Source organism: Cygnus atratus, chromosome 11 (assembly GCF_013377495.2).
Source record: "Cygnus atratus isolate AKBS03 ecotype Queensland, Australia chromosome 11, CAtr_DNAZoo_HiC_assembly, whole genome shotgun sequence".
Taxonomy (NCBI): Eukaryota; Metazoa; Chordata; class Aves; order Anseriformes; family Anatidae; genus Cygnus; species Cygnus atratus.
Genome location: NC_066372.1, coordinates 20300657 through 20315418, shown reverse-complemented (window position 1 = coordinate 20315418; position 14762 = coordinate 20300657). Strand labels below are relative to the sequence as shown.

Sequence of the window (14762 nt, the reverse complement as noted above, 5' to 3'; positions counted from 1 at the left end):
GTGTCACCAGCACCTAGCAGTTACGGAGCTGTGAAAGGATCTCCTGCTCCACTGGGGACAAAACTGCTGAAGAAAAAAAAAAAAAAACCACGAACTTTCCTTTGCTGCCACTTTACTAGTGGCATTCTATGACCTCAAGACATATACATACAGTATAAACAGATATTACATACTCTCCAGAAAAATAAACTAAAATAAACATACACGAGGCTATGTTTCTTACCAAAAAAAAAAAAAAAAAAAAAAAAAGGAGAGAGAAAAGTGTGGCCCTCTCCATTACTCAAACAATGATGACAAGTAAATGAAATATCAATCATGTAAGCTGTCAACCTTTTGGGACAGCAATAACTGTTAACAAGTAGTCTGGAAAAATTGTCTGAAAATGACTTGTCCTCCACATATGAGCATTTGAGGTTTCCATGGAAAATTAAGATGCCAGTGGCTATTTGGAACATTGTTCAGGTATTCTTTTTAATGGAAAATTTGCCAGTTATTGATCCAGAGCATGTACCCCTTGCTTTCAGAAAGCTGCAAGCAACTTTCCAATCAGCGGCTGTCAAAAAAATTACTGCCTTTTTATACTGATCCAAGTCAACAGCTGAAGTGCGACTCCACTGCTACTCAATGCCCATCTGTAATTAACTGCACTGCACAACAGAAAAATAACTTTATTTACCATTCCAAAACATTTGCAGAGGCATAATAGAAGATATTTACTCTGAAGTAATTCCAGAACTGCCTGAAATCACTCTTACTGTCAACTTCTGAAACCAAAGAACCCAAAGACAAAAGGTTGTGCACGGTTCAGAGCAGCTTTGCCACTTACAACGTCGTGCCTGCGTGGAACAGGTCTGTGATCCCAAAGCATTATTTTGTCATTCTTCACCTGAAAAAAAATCCTTCATTTTTGTTGTGGGGATTACGAGCAGGACTGGAGGCAGACTGTGCCAGGCCAAGATTCCCAGGAACATTTCAGCAGCTGCTCAGTCCCCAGACACTCGCCACAGGCCCGCAGCACATCGTAACCTTGAGAGGTGGGCTGCAGCACCTCAAGCCCACAACATTTACAGCCTTAAAGACTACAAACGGCGAGTAAGGACTACAAGTGTCTCAGCCGTGAGACACTACAAATGCCTCTCTGCAGAACGAGCAAGTTCAGAAGCACCTGCGCAGCTGAGGTGTTTGGTGCTGAGCCACCTGGCTGTGTCCTCCCAGCCTAAAACACCTTCCTGAGCATGTTGTATTCCTTGTCTAGGAGGCTCAGATTTGTTTTCCTATAAACATATCCCAAAGCGACTGCTATATGAAGTCAGAAGGTTGAGCCATCAACGTGGCAGTGAAGTAACCAACTAGTTTAAAACTGACGGGAAAATTTTCAGAGAAGTAAAGCTGCTGAAGTGGAAAGAAGTCATTTACAGACATCCCATAATTCTTAAGGGAAAGCAGAGAGTTGAGCAATCATAACCCTAATGTACTGAAACTTTAACAGTAAGCTTGGAAGCATAGCAAAAAGATGACCTTACAGAGGCATGATTAATTGTAACACGGTGCCAGGAAAATTCAAGTTTTCCAGTTTAACAGCAGAAGTGACAAACACTTCGTAAGGAACGGCGATAAATACAAAGAATTCCAGTGGGGAAGCATCACCGGTGGTCTAGTTGTAGGAAACAACAACAACAAAGCAAGCACAAAATCCCCTTGGCTGGAGCAAGATTTTTCCACACAGTGGTCTCACCTCCTCTGGAAATAAAATCACACAGGAGAAAGACTTCTTTAACAAATCCCCTGAGAGCATTTTACAGAGCTCAATCAGGATCCCCTAGAGCCTTCTTTCACCCCAGGATGAAGTCGTAGGCAATGAACAAAGTCACCCTGAACCAGCGCCTACCGACAGACTTGCAATCCACGAGTAATACCCGAGCCTCAGCAAGGCAAGGGTGCTGGGGTGCAGACGTAGTATGATCTCTGCAGACACAAAAGGATGAGAATCTCACTATGGAAGCATTCCTGCTCTACAACAGAGGACTGGTGAGGAGGACTAACCCAAACCACGTCATTACATCCCACCAAGAGCACCTGTGGCTGGTGCTAAACAGGGCTTGGTTCTGCTAAGTTCTAAGTTAAGGCAATTAACGTGATCAGAAGTGCCCTTTGTAAGGAACCAGTATTCCATGTGACTCAGAAAATATCCATTTGTTATTTTCTTGCTATTTTATTTGAAAGAAAAAGTTAAGTGATTTTTTCACTTACATCTGCAACATGAAACATACATTTAAGCTATATGCAGATTTGTTTCAATAAAGAACTGCACATTTCATTTCTGTAGACTGCTTTTATATTTATAGGTACCTAGACAGAGATTTTACATAGATATATGTGTATTAAGACACAGACAGATACACGCATATCTCATACTAAAAAACAGAAAATACGTCTTTAAATCCTCTATGAATATTGAGCCTGCAGCTACAATGAAACTCTTCTGTTAGGAGGGGTGGAACAGTCTCCAGATGAAAGTAGATTTTGAAAAATTTTTAGAGCCCAGGGGTTCATTTTTAATGAGCCGTTACTTTAAGTACTGCATAAAAAATACAAGAAATTGATAGTCCATTTAGCCTGCACTATACCTAATGCAAAAGTCATTAAGATGCATTATTCTTAATGTTTATGATATGATCAGTAAGTGTACAAGTCTTTTTTTAAAAAGTCAAGCATGACCATATATCTGGTGTGATACAGTTTTTAAACACCTACACTTAATACAGGAACATTACACTGAGCGCTGCAGCTTACATTAATACTTTGACACAGGCAAAAATACATGAACAGAAAGCAATAAAGATGGAAAACACCAGCAAGTTATACTATACCTACATAAGATAGCATGGCTTTCATTTCTTCGTCGCTTCTGACAGTAATCCGATCACCATCCTCATCTTCATCTGCCAAAGAAATGGATTACAGGCAATAAAAACAAAATAAGGATATTTACAATTTGAATACATAAGTTTTTTTAACCTGGACATTTACAAGTAAATTAAAAGAATATGAATGTATAGACCAACAACACAGGTAACCAGGTACTCTGAAATAATAATGTATAACGACTCCAAGTATTAACTAACAAAGACAGCAGTTACATCTAGAAAGGAGGCATGAGTGAAGTGCTCAAAACTTTGCACAAGGAAAGGTGCTGCGGAGATGGGACCAGAGCGCAGAGCAAGGTTCAGAAGAGCTCCAGCAAAGCGTTCAGAGTTACCAACACCAACATCTAGAGGAGGAACAGACCTCCCAAAGACATGCAGCGGGATTCAGCAGGTGCAGATGTACCGGGGGCTAAATCCCCCCATCAGCACCAGCTGGTGCCACCCTGCACTCCAGCGTTCCTGCGCCCAGGTGGGAGCAGCGTCCGGCCCCGTCCTCTTCTCCCCCAGTCCTCAAAAAAAAGCTCGTACACGCTCACCGTCCGGAGAGCTGCACAAGTTATCAGACCGACCGCATGCAACCCTCACCTCCAACTCCACCACTAAATGGTAATATTTTTTTATTGCTCCAGCCTTGGAGGAGAAGGGAGGGGTTAATGACCTGTCTCCAATTTTCGTTTGCTGCCATCTAAATATCTTCCTCGGATACTTATAAGAAGAGAAGCACTCTGCCCAAGCCAACGTGTACCAGGAAACCAAGGAGCAGCATTCACACCAGATTTCAAACACATGTAAAGTACCAAAAGGTGAGGATATGGAGTGAACTCATTTATACGGCTTCGGGACTGGAGCAGATTTGCTCCTGACCACCTCAGGATGTGAGCAGGGGCTGGTGAAGTCTCTCTGCCCTCGTCCCGGCAGGCAGGCTCCGACGCATGCGCTCTCTGCATCCGCAGGCCTCGTGCAGTACATCAGCACCCGAAAAGTGCCAGTATTCCCCTGGATGCAAACTGACTCTTGCCCAAGGATCTGGGAACAGACCTATATCAACAAATTAAGACTACCTGAGACAAGGAGTTTGGGCATTCTGGCACTGAAGGCCCAGCAGTTAATTCTGAGGATATAAGAAGAGCAACGCAGAAGAGAAGAAACATCAAGAGAAGAATACAAGGGGAAAAAAGGAACAAAAAATCCTGTTAGAACTGCACTCGAAAATGTCCCCGAAAAGAGCTGTGGGCCACTGGAAGCATGGAGGATGGAAGAGGAACCAGCCAGCATGGCCACGTCCTACCAGAGCCTTACCTCCTGGAAGTTCAACTGATCAACTGCCAGACTGCTGAAACTACTTGCTGGGGTTACCGGCCCGCAGCGAGTCATGAATGATGGAAAGATTAAGAAGAGTTAGCGAGTTGAAAATGAATGCTTCCTCGCCTGGAAATGTTTCCGGCAGAAAGGAGGAGTTGCAGAGCTGCTCTCTGGCGAAAACCCACGTCACAGCCGCGCTGTGGTAGCAGAACGAGGCGGAAGGAGCTGCCCTAGGAGGAGTGCGCACAACGAAAGCCATGCATCAGTGCGAAGGGATCAGAGTGAAAAGCAGAAGAGGAAAAACGTATGACAGAGAGAGACAAATAGGCAGAGATAAAAGCCATTAGGCAGGCTTGATTTGAGGGAACGGACTGAGCTGGGACCACAAAAAAAAAAAAAAAAGAAAGAAAAAAGAACCAGAAAACTCCCAGAGCCAAAAGATTAGAAATTACCCGCAGAGTTCTCAGAAGTCTAAAATTCCTGACAGTGGTGCAAAGAGAATAAACTGAATTTTAAAACGTGTTGACGAAAAGAAACTGTAACCTGGCATTAAAAAGCCAAATCTAAAATAGCCAGGCAATGTTTATAAAGAGCAAAACCAGAAAAAAATATCTCTCTCTTTTCTGTGCAGAGATCCTTTGCCATCCTACCACGACATTTAAGTGGGCACAGCCCAAAAACTAGCCAGATATAATGCATGAGTTCAGAAAGATTTCCAGGCTTCTCTACTTGCCTAGAGCACAGCAATACGATTTTCCAGGACATTAGGGAAGCAAAAGTAGAACCAAAAAATCCTACGTACTGGCTGGATTTTGCTAATGTCACTTAAAATGGAGGAAGAAATCCTAGCAAGATACCAAATAGAGTGCAGCAGATGGTAAACAAATATTATGAAGCAATCTTCACAAAATCTGCAGCGTGTCACAAATATACAAAATGGCAGAGTTTGGATAAAAGGATCATAACAGGCCATATGTTGTTAGAGATTTTATTTGTAGCAACGTGCGATACGATGGTGAAATCCACATAAAGGTCCAATAGCAGGAGAAGTGCAGCCCCAGGTAGAAGCCGCAATGGATGATGCACTGTAGATAACAATAACCGAACAAACAGGAGAGGAGACTGCACTAGATGGCAATTATCCACATCTGACGAAGCAATGAAGCAGGTGAGAAGGAAGCTTAAGCTGGAAAAATCCAGGCATTTGATATGGATAAAGGAACCAGAAAAATCAGGCATCAATATACATAACATATTTTAGATGCCAGTTAAATGGCAGGGGAAATGGTTTTGTGCAGATGTAAATGACAGACTAGAGACATGAACTGAAAGCACAGAAGCAGATGTTAGAAGACACAATGAAATAAGTATTTCCAGGGAAGTTCTACACATGGTACCATTAATATGGGCTACTGCCCTGATTGCAGGGACTGCTACTGGTGCATGAAGTTCAAACAAAGCTAATGGGTGACGTGGGAGGTATGTTTAACAACAGCAACAACAAAAAATTAACAAATCATAAAAAAAAAAAAAGGCAAGGTCTGGAGCCTGGTTTTGCCCAGGTCTCTGTAGAAAGTCTTGTTTTGAAAAGCGGGGCAGGAGAAATGTCCAGGCTAGAGAGAAATAACATCTACAGTGCCCATTCTTAGGGTTCTGGCATTTTAGGAGAGCAAATCACAAATGTGAAAAGAAAAATAGAAAGCGCTAGGTAGTACTTGAAGGCTCACAAACCAATATTTCCTTTGATTACTTGCACTCAGAATTGTCTGTAAGGCTCTAAAGAAGGGAAATGCTAATAAGAGTGCAAGGCCCTTTGCCGTCCTGTCCGCCCTCTAACCTTCAGCATCACTACCTGGCTCATGCAGCACTCCTAATCCCCTCCAGCTCCTCGTTATTTCATCTCCATCAAAGGAAAACATGGAGATACGCAGAAAAAAAAATATTGAAGGGGAACAGCAGGAGTCCTCTCCACTCGGAAGAAACCTCTTAGCACAGTATCTTATCCCCTAATACACGGTTTGACTCCCCTTTGCACCTTCTTGCTCTTCACATAGGACAATCCCCCAGGGAATCCCTTCAAAGATAAAAACAACCGGGGTTCGGGGAACAGAGCTGGAATAGTCAGCAGGTACGTCAGCAGAGGTCTAAATCCACACCAACACGGCCACTGAGAGCTTTCCTAACCCAGCACAAGCACGATACAACCGCTTTCACATGGTGTAAGTGCTAGGAGGGACAGCCCCAACCTACAGCTTGCTCAGATCCCATACACAAGCTGCACCTCCCAGCTTCTCAGCCAGACCCCGGTACCCAAGCCTAACCAGGTGGCACCGTCCTGCAGCTCCGCTACCTCCTCCAGGAGCTGAGGCTGAGCATCTGTCCACACCTCCTCCTCCTGCACAGGAGGAAGGCAACAGGGTGACAATGTATTTAGATGGTGCCCAGCAGAAGGAGAAAAAGAAAACTAACAACCCAGCAGCCTTCCCGAAAACCACCAGATGACTGTCCTGGCAAAGGGAAGCATTAACTTCTTCCACGGAGCGCTGCAAACCCGGGAGGCTTTGGGACACCTTGGCCATGCTGCCATATTTTGTACAAAATCCACACGTTGTGCGCCACAGCTTTGTAAAAGCCAACACCCTTTTGATTTCTTCCAACAGAGAATTAAAATTTTAAACTCAGACCTACAGGTACTTTATACTTTTCATTTAATTCAAGCAATATAATTGCAGTGACGAGTAAGAGCACAGTAAGGTCATGCTGGTAATTAAAGCTATATTGTAAAAATATGCTCACTCAAGTTGTGATTAAATAATAAAATATTACTTAGTCGAGTATCATCATTAAACTTGCATTAATGCATAAATATTTAACCGTAACATAATGAACGTAAACATTATTTATGTAAAAAATGACAACCTTATACCATCACAAAAGAGACGGTTTATACAAGTCATACTCACACTCAAACGCTGTTGTCGTTGCATCTGGCAAAACTTGACCGATGACATCCTGAAATGTAAAGAAGAATTAGCTATACATCAACGGCAAGATGCCCAAGATGATGTAGAGTAATTCATCTTAATTGTTCCCCGGCTGCAGGCAGAAGACAAAGTCCTGCTCCTCACCGCTGCCCCCAAAATCACCAACTTTTCAGCATACAACACAAATCAATACAAATCACCACGCTCTTCTCCTTCCTTTGCACGTTACCTCCAGGAATACCTTCTTCTTTTTAAATAGCTCAATCATAATTGCAAACAAGTCAGTGCTGTCTGTTGCCGCGGTTTAAAGGATCGATTTTGTCCGTGGGTTATGGAACAGCGTCCATCTAACTCATGGAGGCAAGTCATAAAAGCAGAGGTTTACGAATGGCTTTTTAAGTGAGAAAGCAGGTTTTTTGCCTCGGTCCCTCTGCTCACATTGCCTCGATTCCTGGATTTCGGTCCTCCCCTGCACTGCGAGGCAGCCTCGCTGCACGCCTCCAGCCCATCCTGCCCACGGCTCGCCAACAGCGGGGTAACAACCGCAGCTCTGTGCGGGTTCGGGGCCGCCCACATGAACTGAAACAGTCGCTGCAGACCGAAGGGATTTTTGCCGCTTTCACTCCACAACTGCCCAGGAAAGCAGCAGGACCCAGCAGCCGTGCCGAGCTGCCTGCTGCTGCCTCGCAGCGCCGTGCTCCCGGGAGCGCTGCCCACCGCGCGGACCAGGAGGTCTGCAGGGCCCCTTGTCACTTTTAACCAGAATTTAAACTTCTTCGGTGCTTGGCGGAGGGATTCGAATACGTTGGCAGCTCTGGAGGAATTAAGGTTAAAAGACCCGAAGCGGTTAACGTGGTAACCCACCGGGCAGCCCCAACCTTGACGTTACCCCGGGGAAGATGCGAACTGCACGCTGAACACTACACACCTGCACACAAAAATGCTGCCTTGGGTCAAACACAAGCCTTTCCTGTACAACTAAACCGAGGTGAGCAGAGTTTGGAGTGTGGTTTTTTTTTTTTTAAAGCCTTTACACTCAGCACTCACTGAAAATCCAGTGAAATGTTGTGCTCAGATTTAAGGCATCCCGGCCTCCCGGCGTATGTGCTGTTGTCAGCCTCCGCGAGGCTGCAATATGTCATGTCGGGGCACGGCAGAAATGCACAGCATGGTTTTCTCCTTCCTGCTGCCTGATTTCTCATGTCAGACAGTCTCTCCGCTGACAGCGTCACAAAGTGATTAGAAATTAATGAACAAAAATATTTATTGTAGTACGTACACTGTGAGCATCTTGGGGTGCTAAGCACTCCCCCGTATCAAAGCTTTAGGAATCATTGTCCTGTCACTTCTGCTTTCTCTGTTTTTTCATCTGAAAACAGGAAATTAAACACTCTGTGCAATGTTAAAGAGACACAATTAATATAATGAGAAGGCAGAGAAAGCGATGAAGATTTCCACAGGGCTAACTGAAGCAAATAATATTCCTAAAAACTTTCCCATTTTCCCATTTTAGATGTTAAAATAAATGAACAGTAATTTACACTATTAATTGTATACAAGAAGACAAAAGATGTGCAATACAGCTTACCCAATGATATACATTGTAAACCTACGCAACCAGAAAAAGATCCAAAGCACTGCCATATTAATCAAAATTCTTCCATTTAAATAGTTCTGCACGGTTCGACAACTCCGTAGATACTCTGTCAAAAGCCAGACACGCTGTACCCTCTGTCCCTAACAAGGAATTAAAGTCTTGCCTAACCAGAAGACTGTGCTGTTAACTAATTATTTCTAAATCTATTTAGTTAAACGTTGAAAATTCCTCAGCAAACACACTTTAATTGCATTAGGTTTAAGCTACTTGTAGAACGTTCATGTGTGGGGACACAGACGCTTCCATTACATGGATTTAAAAGTTGGTAACAGAAAATAAACCAGATTTTGGGATGTTTACAAATTGTAGTTGGGAGGAGTGTAAATATGCCACAGAGAGAGACGCTTCTGGAGGCCCCAAATGTCTGCTAGGAGAGCTCCAAGGCTCCCAAAGCTGCATGAGCACTGTAGCAGTGATGGTAAATTCCTCTATAATTTTTTTTTCCCGTTCAAAATAATTTTTTTCAATGCGTTGGGACTTCTTCATAAAACTGTAGCAACCAAGTACACCAATTTAAAAGCTGTTCACCGTAATTCTGCCTTACGCTAAACGGTTAAAAAGACAACCCCACCGACAAGCACAAAAACTTTGCTCTGGCCGACTTTCGGTACCTCCGTCAAACCACGGCACTGAAGAAAGGGCAGCCTCGCAGGAGGTGGGAGGGAGGGAAATGACACCTCCACCCTGTTCCTACCGCAGGATTTTCATCAGCTGCAGAAGACTTCCAGGCTCAGCCCTCCAGCAGACCTCACAGTGACCCGAGCTTAAAGGATTACTCGAAATTTCAACAGATTGTGTGCGGTGATTTTCTGCCACCACAACAGAGATCACGAGCAATAAAATATGGTGACTTGTAAACAATTTCTCAAGTGGGCTCACGTGTGATAGCTTCTGACAGACTGAAAAGCCTCCAACAACGAAGAGAAATATCAGGGAAAGGCAGCCAAAAAGGAATTCCGTCAAATCCGCTCTCTAGAATAGCTGTGGAGCACTTATCTTGGGTGAGAGAGCAGAAAATGTGAAAGCACTGCTTTTAATAACAGTGTAAATATTGAAGCCGGGGGCCCCGTTCTCTTATCAGTTGAAATTGGTCTTGTCTCAGTATGACATCATGAAGTTATCCTGAATTAACACCGAGTGCTTAAATGCTCCAGTGACAGCTCGGGCAAATGAGTCCAGACAGCCTGATGAAAAAAACAAGCTCATTGTAATTCATTTAGCGGCGCCTTTAAAATAAATCTGTTTACTGGTAACTTACAGGTCTGCAGAGCTGATATGGGCAGGACATATTTGAAGTGACATTATGAAGAACAGCTCTTAGCACCCACTTCGGGAAAGTAATCAGGCAAATGCCCAACCCAAATACACCGGCAGCGCCGCTCCCAGGGCTGCACGGCCCCGCTACCTGCCTCACGGCTTAGCGACGTGTAAAGGCTCCTCCAAGGGACAGAATTAGAGCAGCTGAAAACTTAAAAATAAAATAAAATTTAAAAAAAAAAAGTGTCATTTAGAGCGTAAGGCACTGCACTGGGCATCAGACTCTCAGGTTCCAGCCCTACAGCTACCAAGAGGTTATCCCAGGTTATCCCAGGGCTATGGGCAGCGTACTCTGTGCTAATACCACAGCTTCTTTGCTGAAAAAAATATAAATCTGAAGAGTAATGCTGCAAGGCTACATTAATTTGTACTCGCAAGGCTGTTCTTACTTCTAAGATGCTAATTTAACAAAAATCACGTTTAAAAAAAAAAAAAAAAGTGTTTTCTCAAAGGGTTTTCTCAGTACAAAGCAGAACATTGACTTGCCTTAAAAGAAGGAAGAACAACCTTCCTATACAGCTTCCCCGAGCCCCCAGCTGCAGAGCTGGGGGAAAACACCTGGTTTTCAGACCTGGCTATCAGGTGCACTCACCTCCTGCGGAGCCATTTGGACTGCAGGGGCATGGAGCATGTGGCTGGGTGGGATCATGCCCGCTGCACCCTGCACAGCACCGTACGCAGAGCGAGCGGGCTCTGCGGGCAAACCACGAGCTGGGAGAAAAGGGGCTGCTGGAGCTCCTGTGCCTGCTGCTGACAGACAGCCATGCGGTAAGGGAAACGGTGGGGTCCGACCGGATTATTACTGTTCAGTAATTTACCTTACTAGGGAATGTCTCGATTCTCTCTGCTATCTTTAATTGGTACTCGAACACATAAGCCCTCTGTAATTACCTACAAGGTGAGTAGAAATCACAGTGAAGGCAGAAGGACAACAACAGACTCCAGGTCTGTCCCAGTCCTGCCCTCTGCAGCCACAGGTGGTGCCAGATCTACCACGCTTCAGTGCGCCAAGCCTTATTTCATTTAATTTCTGAAGGTACCATATAAATTAAGTGCACATGCATCCTGCGAGGGCAGCTCCTCAAACCAATCACCTAAACAAACAAGGGCCTTGAGACAATTCAGACCTTACTGAACTTCTTCCTCCCTCTCTTAACATCTCAGCGCTCACAAGCGTGTTTTTGACACGCAGGTGGCAGTCACCAAACGGCACGACCGCGTGGCTGTGCTCCCAGCTGCACGCTACCGTGGCCGAGATGTGTCATCACGGTGTGACCTGCTGTACACAGCCCAGCACTGCCAGAGAGGGCACAGGTACTGTGGATAGCTTTGAAAATTGAAAATCATCATCACCGACACAGACATGACCTGATGCAGAAATCCGTTCACTCTCCCTCAACAAACAGCTGGGACATTTCAACCCAGAACAACTCACTCTGTTCCACCAGTGAGTGGGGATATGAAAGAGGACTGCTAGCTGGCTACAAATAAAAACTGAGATAAGCATCAAAATCCACGTGGAAGGGGAAGAATCAGAAGCCTCCGGTTTCGCCACATGACTTCAACAGTGATGCAGAGCAAGACCGGCATTGCATTAGCCAAGCTTGCCTGCGGTTCTTGGCTTTTGAGCGTGGAGGATTTGTGTAACTAAACCCGAGCTTGCTGATCACAGGAACTGCCCATCTAGCAGCAGGGAGAATGCTCTGTGTGACCCCCGTTAGATCGCAGTCCCTCCGCTTTGACTTGTTGTACATATTCCACGTCAGATCCCCTACATAACCGTCTCTCCAAAAGTATTTGCAGTAGAGTCCTCACTAACCAGAGATGTGCCAAGCTGAAGATTGGCCTGACACATCCTCCCTGATTCACTTCTTTCACATTTTGCACAGCCACGGCTCTCGGGAAGCATCACTTCCACATGACTGGAGACTACTGCAGGCACTGATGATCTCAGATACCTACTGAAGTCCTTGTGGTTCATTGATCATGACTCTTTGAAGCACTTCAGATGCCAAGGGCTCTGCCAGGCTCTCTAAGTATGCTGGAGGTAGGTACTCAAATTCCTTGCAGCAGGGCAAGGTTGTGGGTACCTCACTAGACCCAAGTTCAGTCCTTCATCCCAATCCAACTAATAAATCAGGGGATGTAAAGCCTATCGGAGCTCCTTGAGCAACTGTGCTACTGTACTTCTGCTTCTCTGAGATCTGGCTCCAAAACACATGCTCTTAGTGTTGCGTCACAACTGAACGCACAGTTTCATTTTAACTTCAGGTCGCAAAGTCATGCACTGGCCACAGCCGCTGCCTGACGGCGCAGCCATAAGCGCTACGACAGCACCCGCAGAGCCTCACATGTACGATGGGACCTGACCACTGCGCTACAGCTGTGCTGCCTCAACACCTCTCCAGCTTCGGACTTGGATCCCCAGACCTCACTGCTACCCCAAACCAAGTAAACCATACGCTGATTCCTTTTGCGTAGGCAGATCATGCTTAAATAGCTCTTTTTTTTCAGTCCCACTTGCTAAACAGACTACACAGCTCATATTTAAGGTGCACATAACTCCTGCTGATTTTGTGCTGAAGCAACAAGGCTGAGCACTGAAAAGCAAAACGCTTTTCCGAAGCCATGCCTGCAACACCTGCAACAGGTGCAAAGGGATTACCTGGGCGGGGATGGAGGCACTTCTGCAACTCTGCGGGGCACAAGGGAGCCCTCAGAAGGCTCTGGGGCAGCTCAGGGCCAAGAGACGCAACAAACCCGCAGCACCGCCACGTCCAGCTTCAGCCCACATGCGGGGCGCGCAGCTCCCGCACCCGAGCCGAGGCGACGCTGATTTCCACATGACCGCTTTCCCAGTCGCTCCCAAGCAACACCTCACGACCACCCCACAGTGCCCAAGCCACGCTGGCAGGGGGATGCTGCGTGTAGGGCAAGACCAAACCCTTGGAGGGCTCCCTTGGGACACGATTGGGGCCTTTCCCTGCGCACTGCTTGCAGCACGGGCCCTTGGCTGCGAGCCCCTCTTCGGGGCATCGCCACCTCCCCTAAAACCCACCGCCGTGCGACCCTTCCCGGAGCCCAGGGGGTTATTTCCCCGTTAGAGCCCCCCAGCACAGAACCCCACCGAGCCGCTGTGCTCCGCGGGCCGCCGCCGCGTCCCCCCCTTGGCCGCGCTCACCAGCACGTCCCTGAAGAGCAGCTGAGGCGCCGAGTGGACGGTCCAGTCCACGGCTCCGCCGTCGGGGATCTTGATGCGGATGACCAGCACCTGGCTCTCCATGGCGCTGGAGGGGCCGCAGAGCAGCCAGAGCATCCCCGCCCCGCCGGGCTCACATGCTGCGGCGGGCCGGCGGCGGGGGGATGCCCGCCTGGCCGGGGCCGGGGCTGGGGCCGGGGCCAGGGCTGGGGCCGGGCCGCCTCCGCCCCTCCCCGCCCGCAGGAAGGACTCGCAACCGCCCCGCTGCCCCGGAACCAAAACGGAGACGCCGGGAGGAGAGAAGGGGGGCGGAATAATAATAATAAAAAAAAAAATAGGGGAGGAGGAGGAGGAAGGAGCGGAGGCGGCGCCATGTTGCGGGAGGAGGAGGGCGCGGAGGCGGCGCCATGTTGCGGGAGGAGGCTGGCGGCCCCGCTCCTGGGGGGCCTGGGGCCGTGTTGGCCTTCGGTTTCAACGGGAAAACTGCTGCTGAGACAGCACGTCAAACAGATCGGGGCTCCTGCCTTAATTAAGAAGTGTGGGAAATGTCCAGCGCTGCTGGCCTGCAGAATGTGAAGTAACGGAGGCTCCTCAAGTGGCAGACGTTCCACAGGAACTCACTAGGCTTTTGCTTTCGGATTATTTAAACTGAGATTCCTCCCTTCACTACATAAAATTCCAAACATGGGTGCCTCAAGCCATTCCTCACAGCCCTGTTCCCACTTTGGGGCCAGGTCCCTGCCCCAAAACGCAACAGACCCCAAGGCCGAGGAGTAAATGGGGCTCTGCAAAGGCTCGATCTGGCTGCTGCGCTCATCACTCCTATTGCTCTTTCTCTAAATTAAGAATGAGAGTTCTGCTAAATATCTCATACTGATGTCCAGGTAAAAGTCATTCATCCAAGGTTTTCTTCATGGCTCTTCAGAAGACTCCATTTCAAAACAGTCCGCTCCAAACCATAGCCTCACGGAGGCAAGTCCTCGATAAATGCTTAATCCCAGCTTTCTCAGAAGCACCAAGAATGGGTAAAAAATGGTAAAAAAAAAAAAAAAAAAAGAAAAGAAAATAAAAGAAAAAAAGCTTCTTTTTTCACAGAACTTGGTGAGAAGGCTCTCTGCTTGGCACAGCGCAGCAGCTCAACACTTCACTGCTCAGTTCAGAGCATTAATCTCAATTGTAGGCTATGGGTCTGTGCATTTTATCACAATCTCTCACATTATCATATATGACAAACTGGACTGTTTGACTTACATTATCAATTTTGAAGGGGAAAAATGGAATGTGCGTTTGATTTAATTCTGAACCATCTTCAAGCTTCCTCACATTAGAATTCTACATTGTTTGAGCTTGAGGGGAAAGAAAAAAAATCACAATCT

General features: G+C 46.5%; 1 protein-coding gene across 3 annotated transcripts in view; it reads right to left on the bottom strand.

The window, feature by feature from the left end:
• MAP2K5 (mitogen-activated protein kinase kinase 5) overlaps positions 1-13628 on the bottom strand; it is a 130115-nt gene extending 116487 nt beyond the window's left edge. The window contains exons 1-3 of one of the 3 annotated variants that reach the window (XM_035569423.2): positions 13369-13628; positions 7193-7241; positions 2875-2942 (exon numbers count right to left, since the gene is read on the bottom strand). In XM_035569423.2, coding sequence (XP_035425316.1) covers positions 2875-2942; positions 7193-7241; positions 13369-13503 — 252 coding nt within the window. In that variant the 5' untranslated portion in view covers positions 13504-13628. The remainder of the gene's footprint in view (positions 1-2874; positions 2943-7192; positions 7242-13368) is intronic. The other 2 variants (XM_035569424.2, XM_035569425.2) reach the window with 2 other exon arrangements.
• Between the last annotated feature and the right edge of the window lie 1134 nt (positions 13629-14762).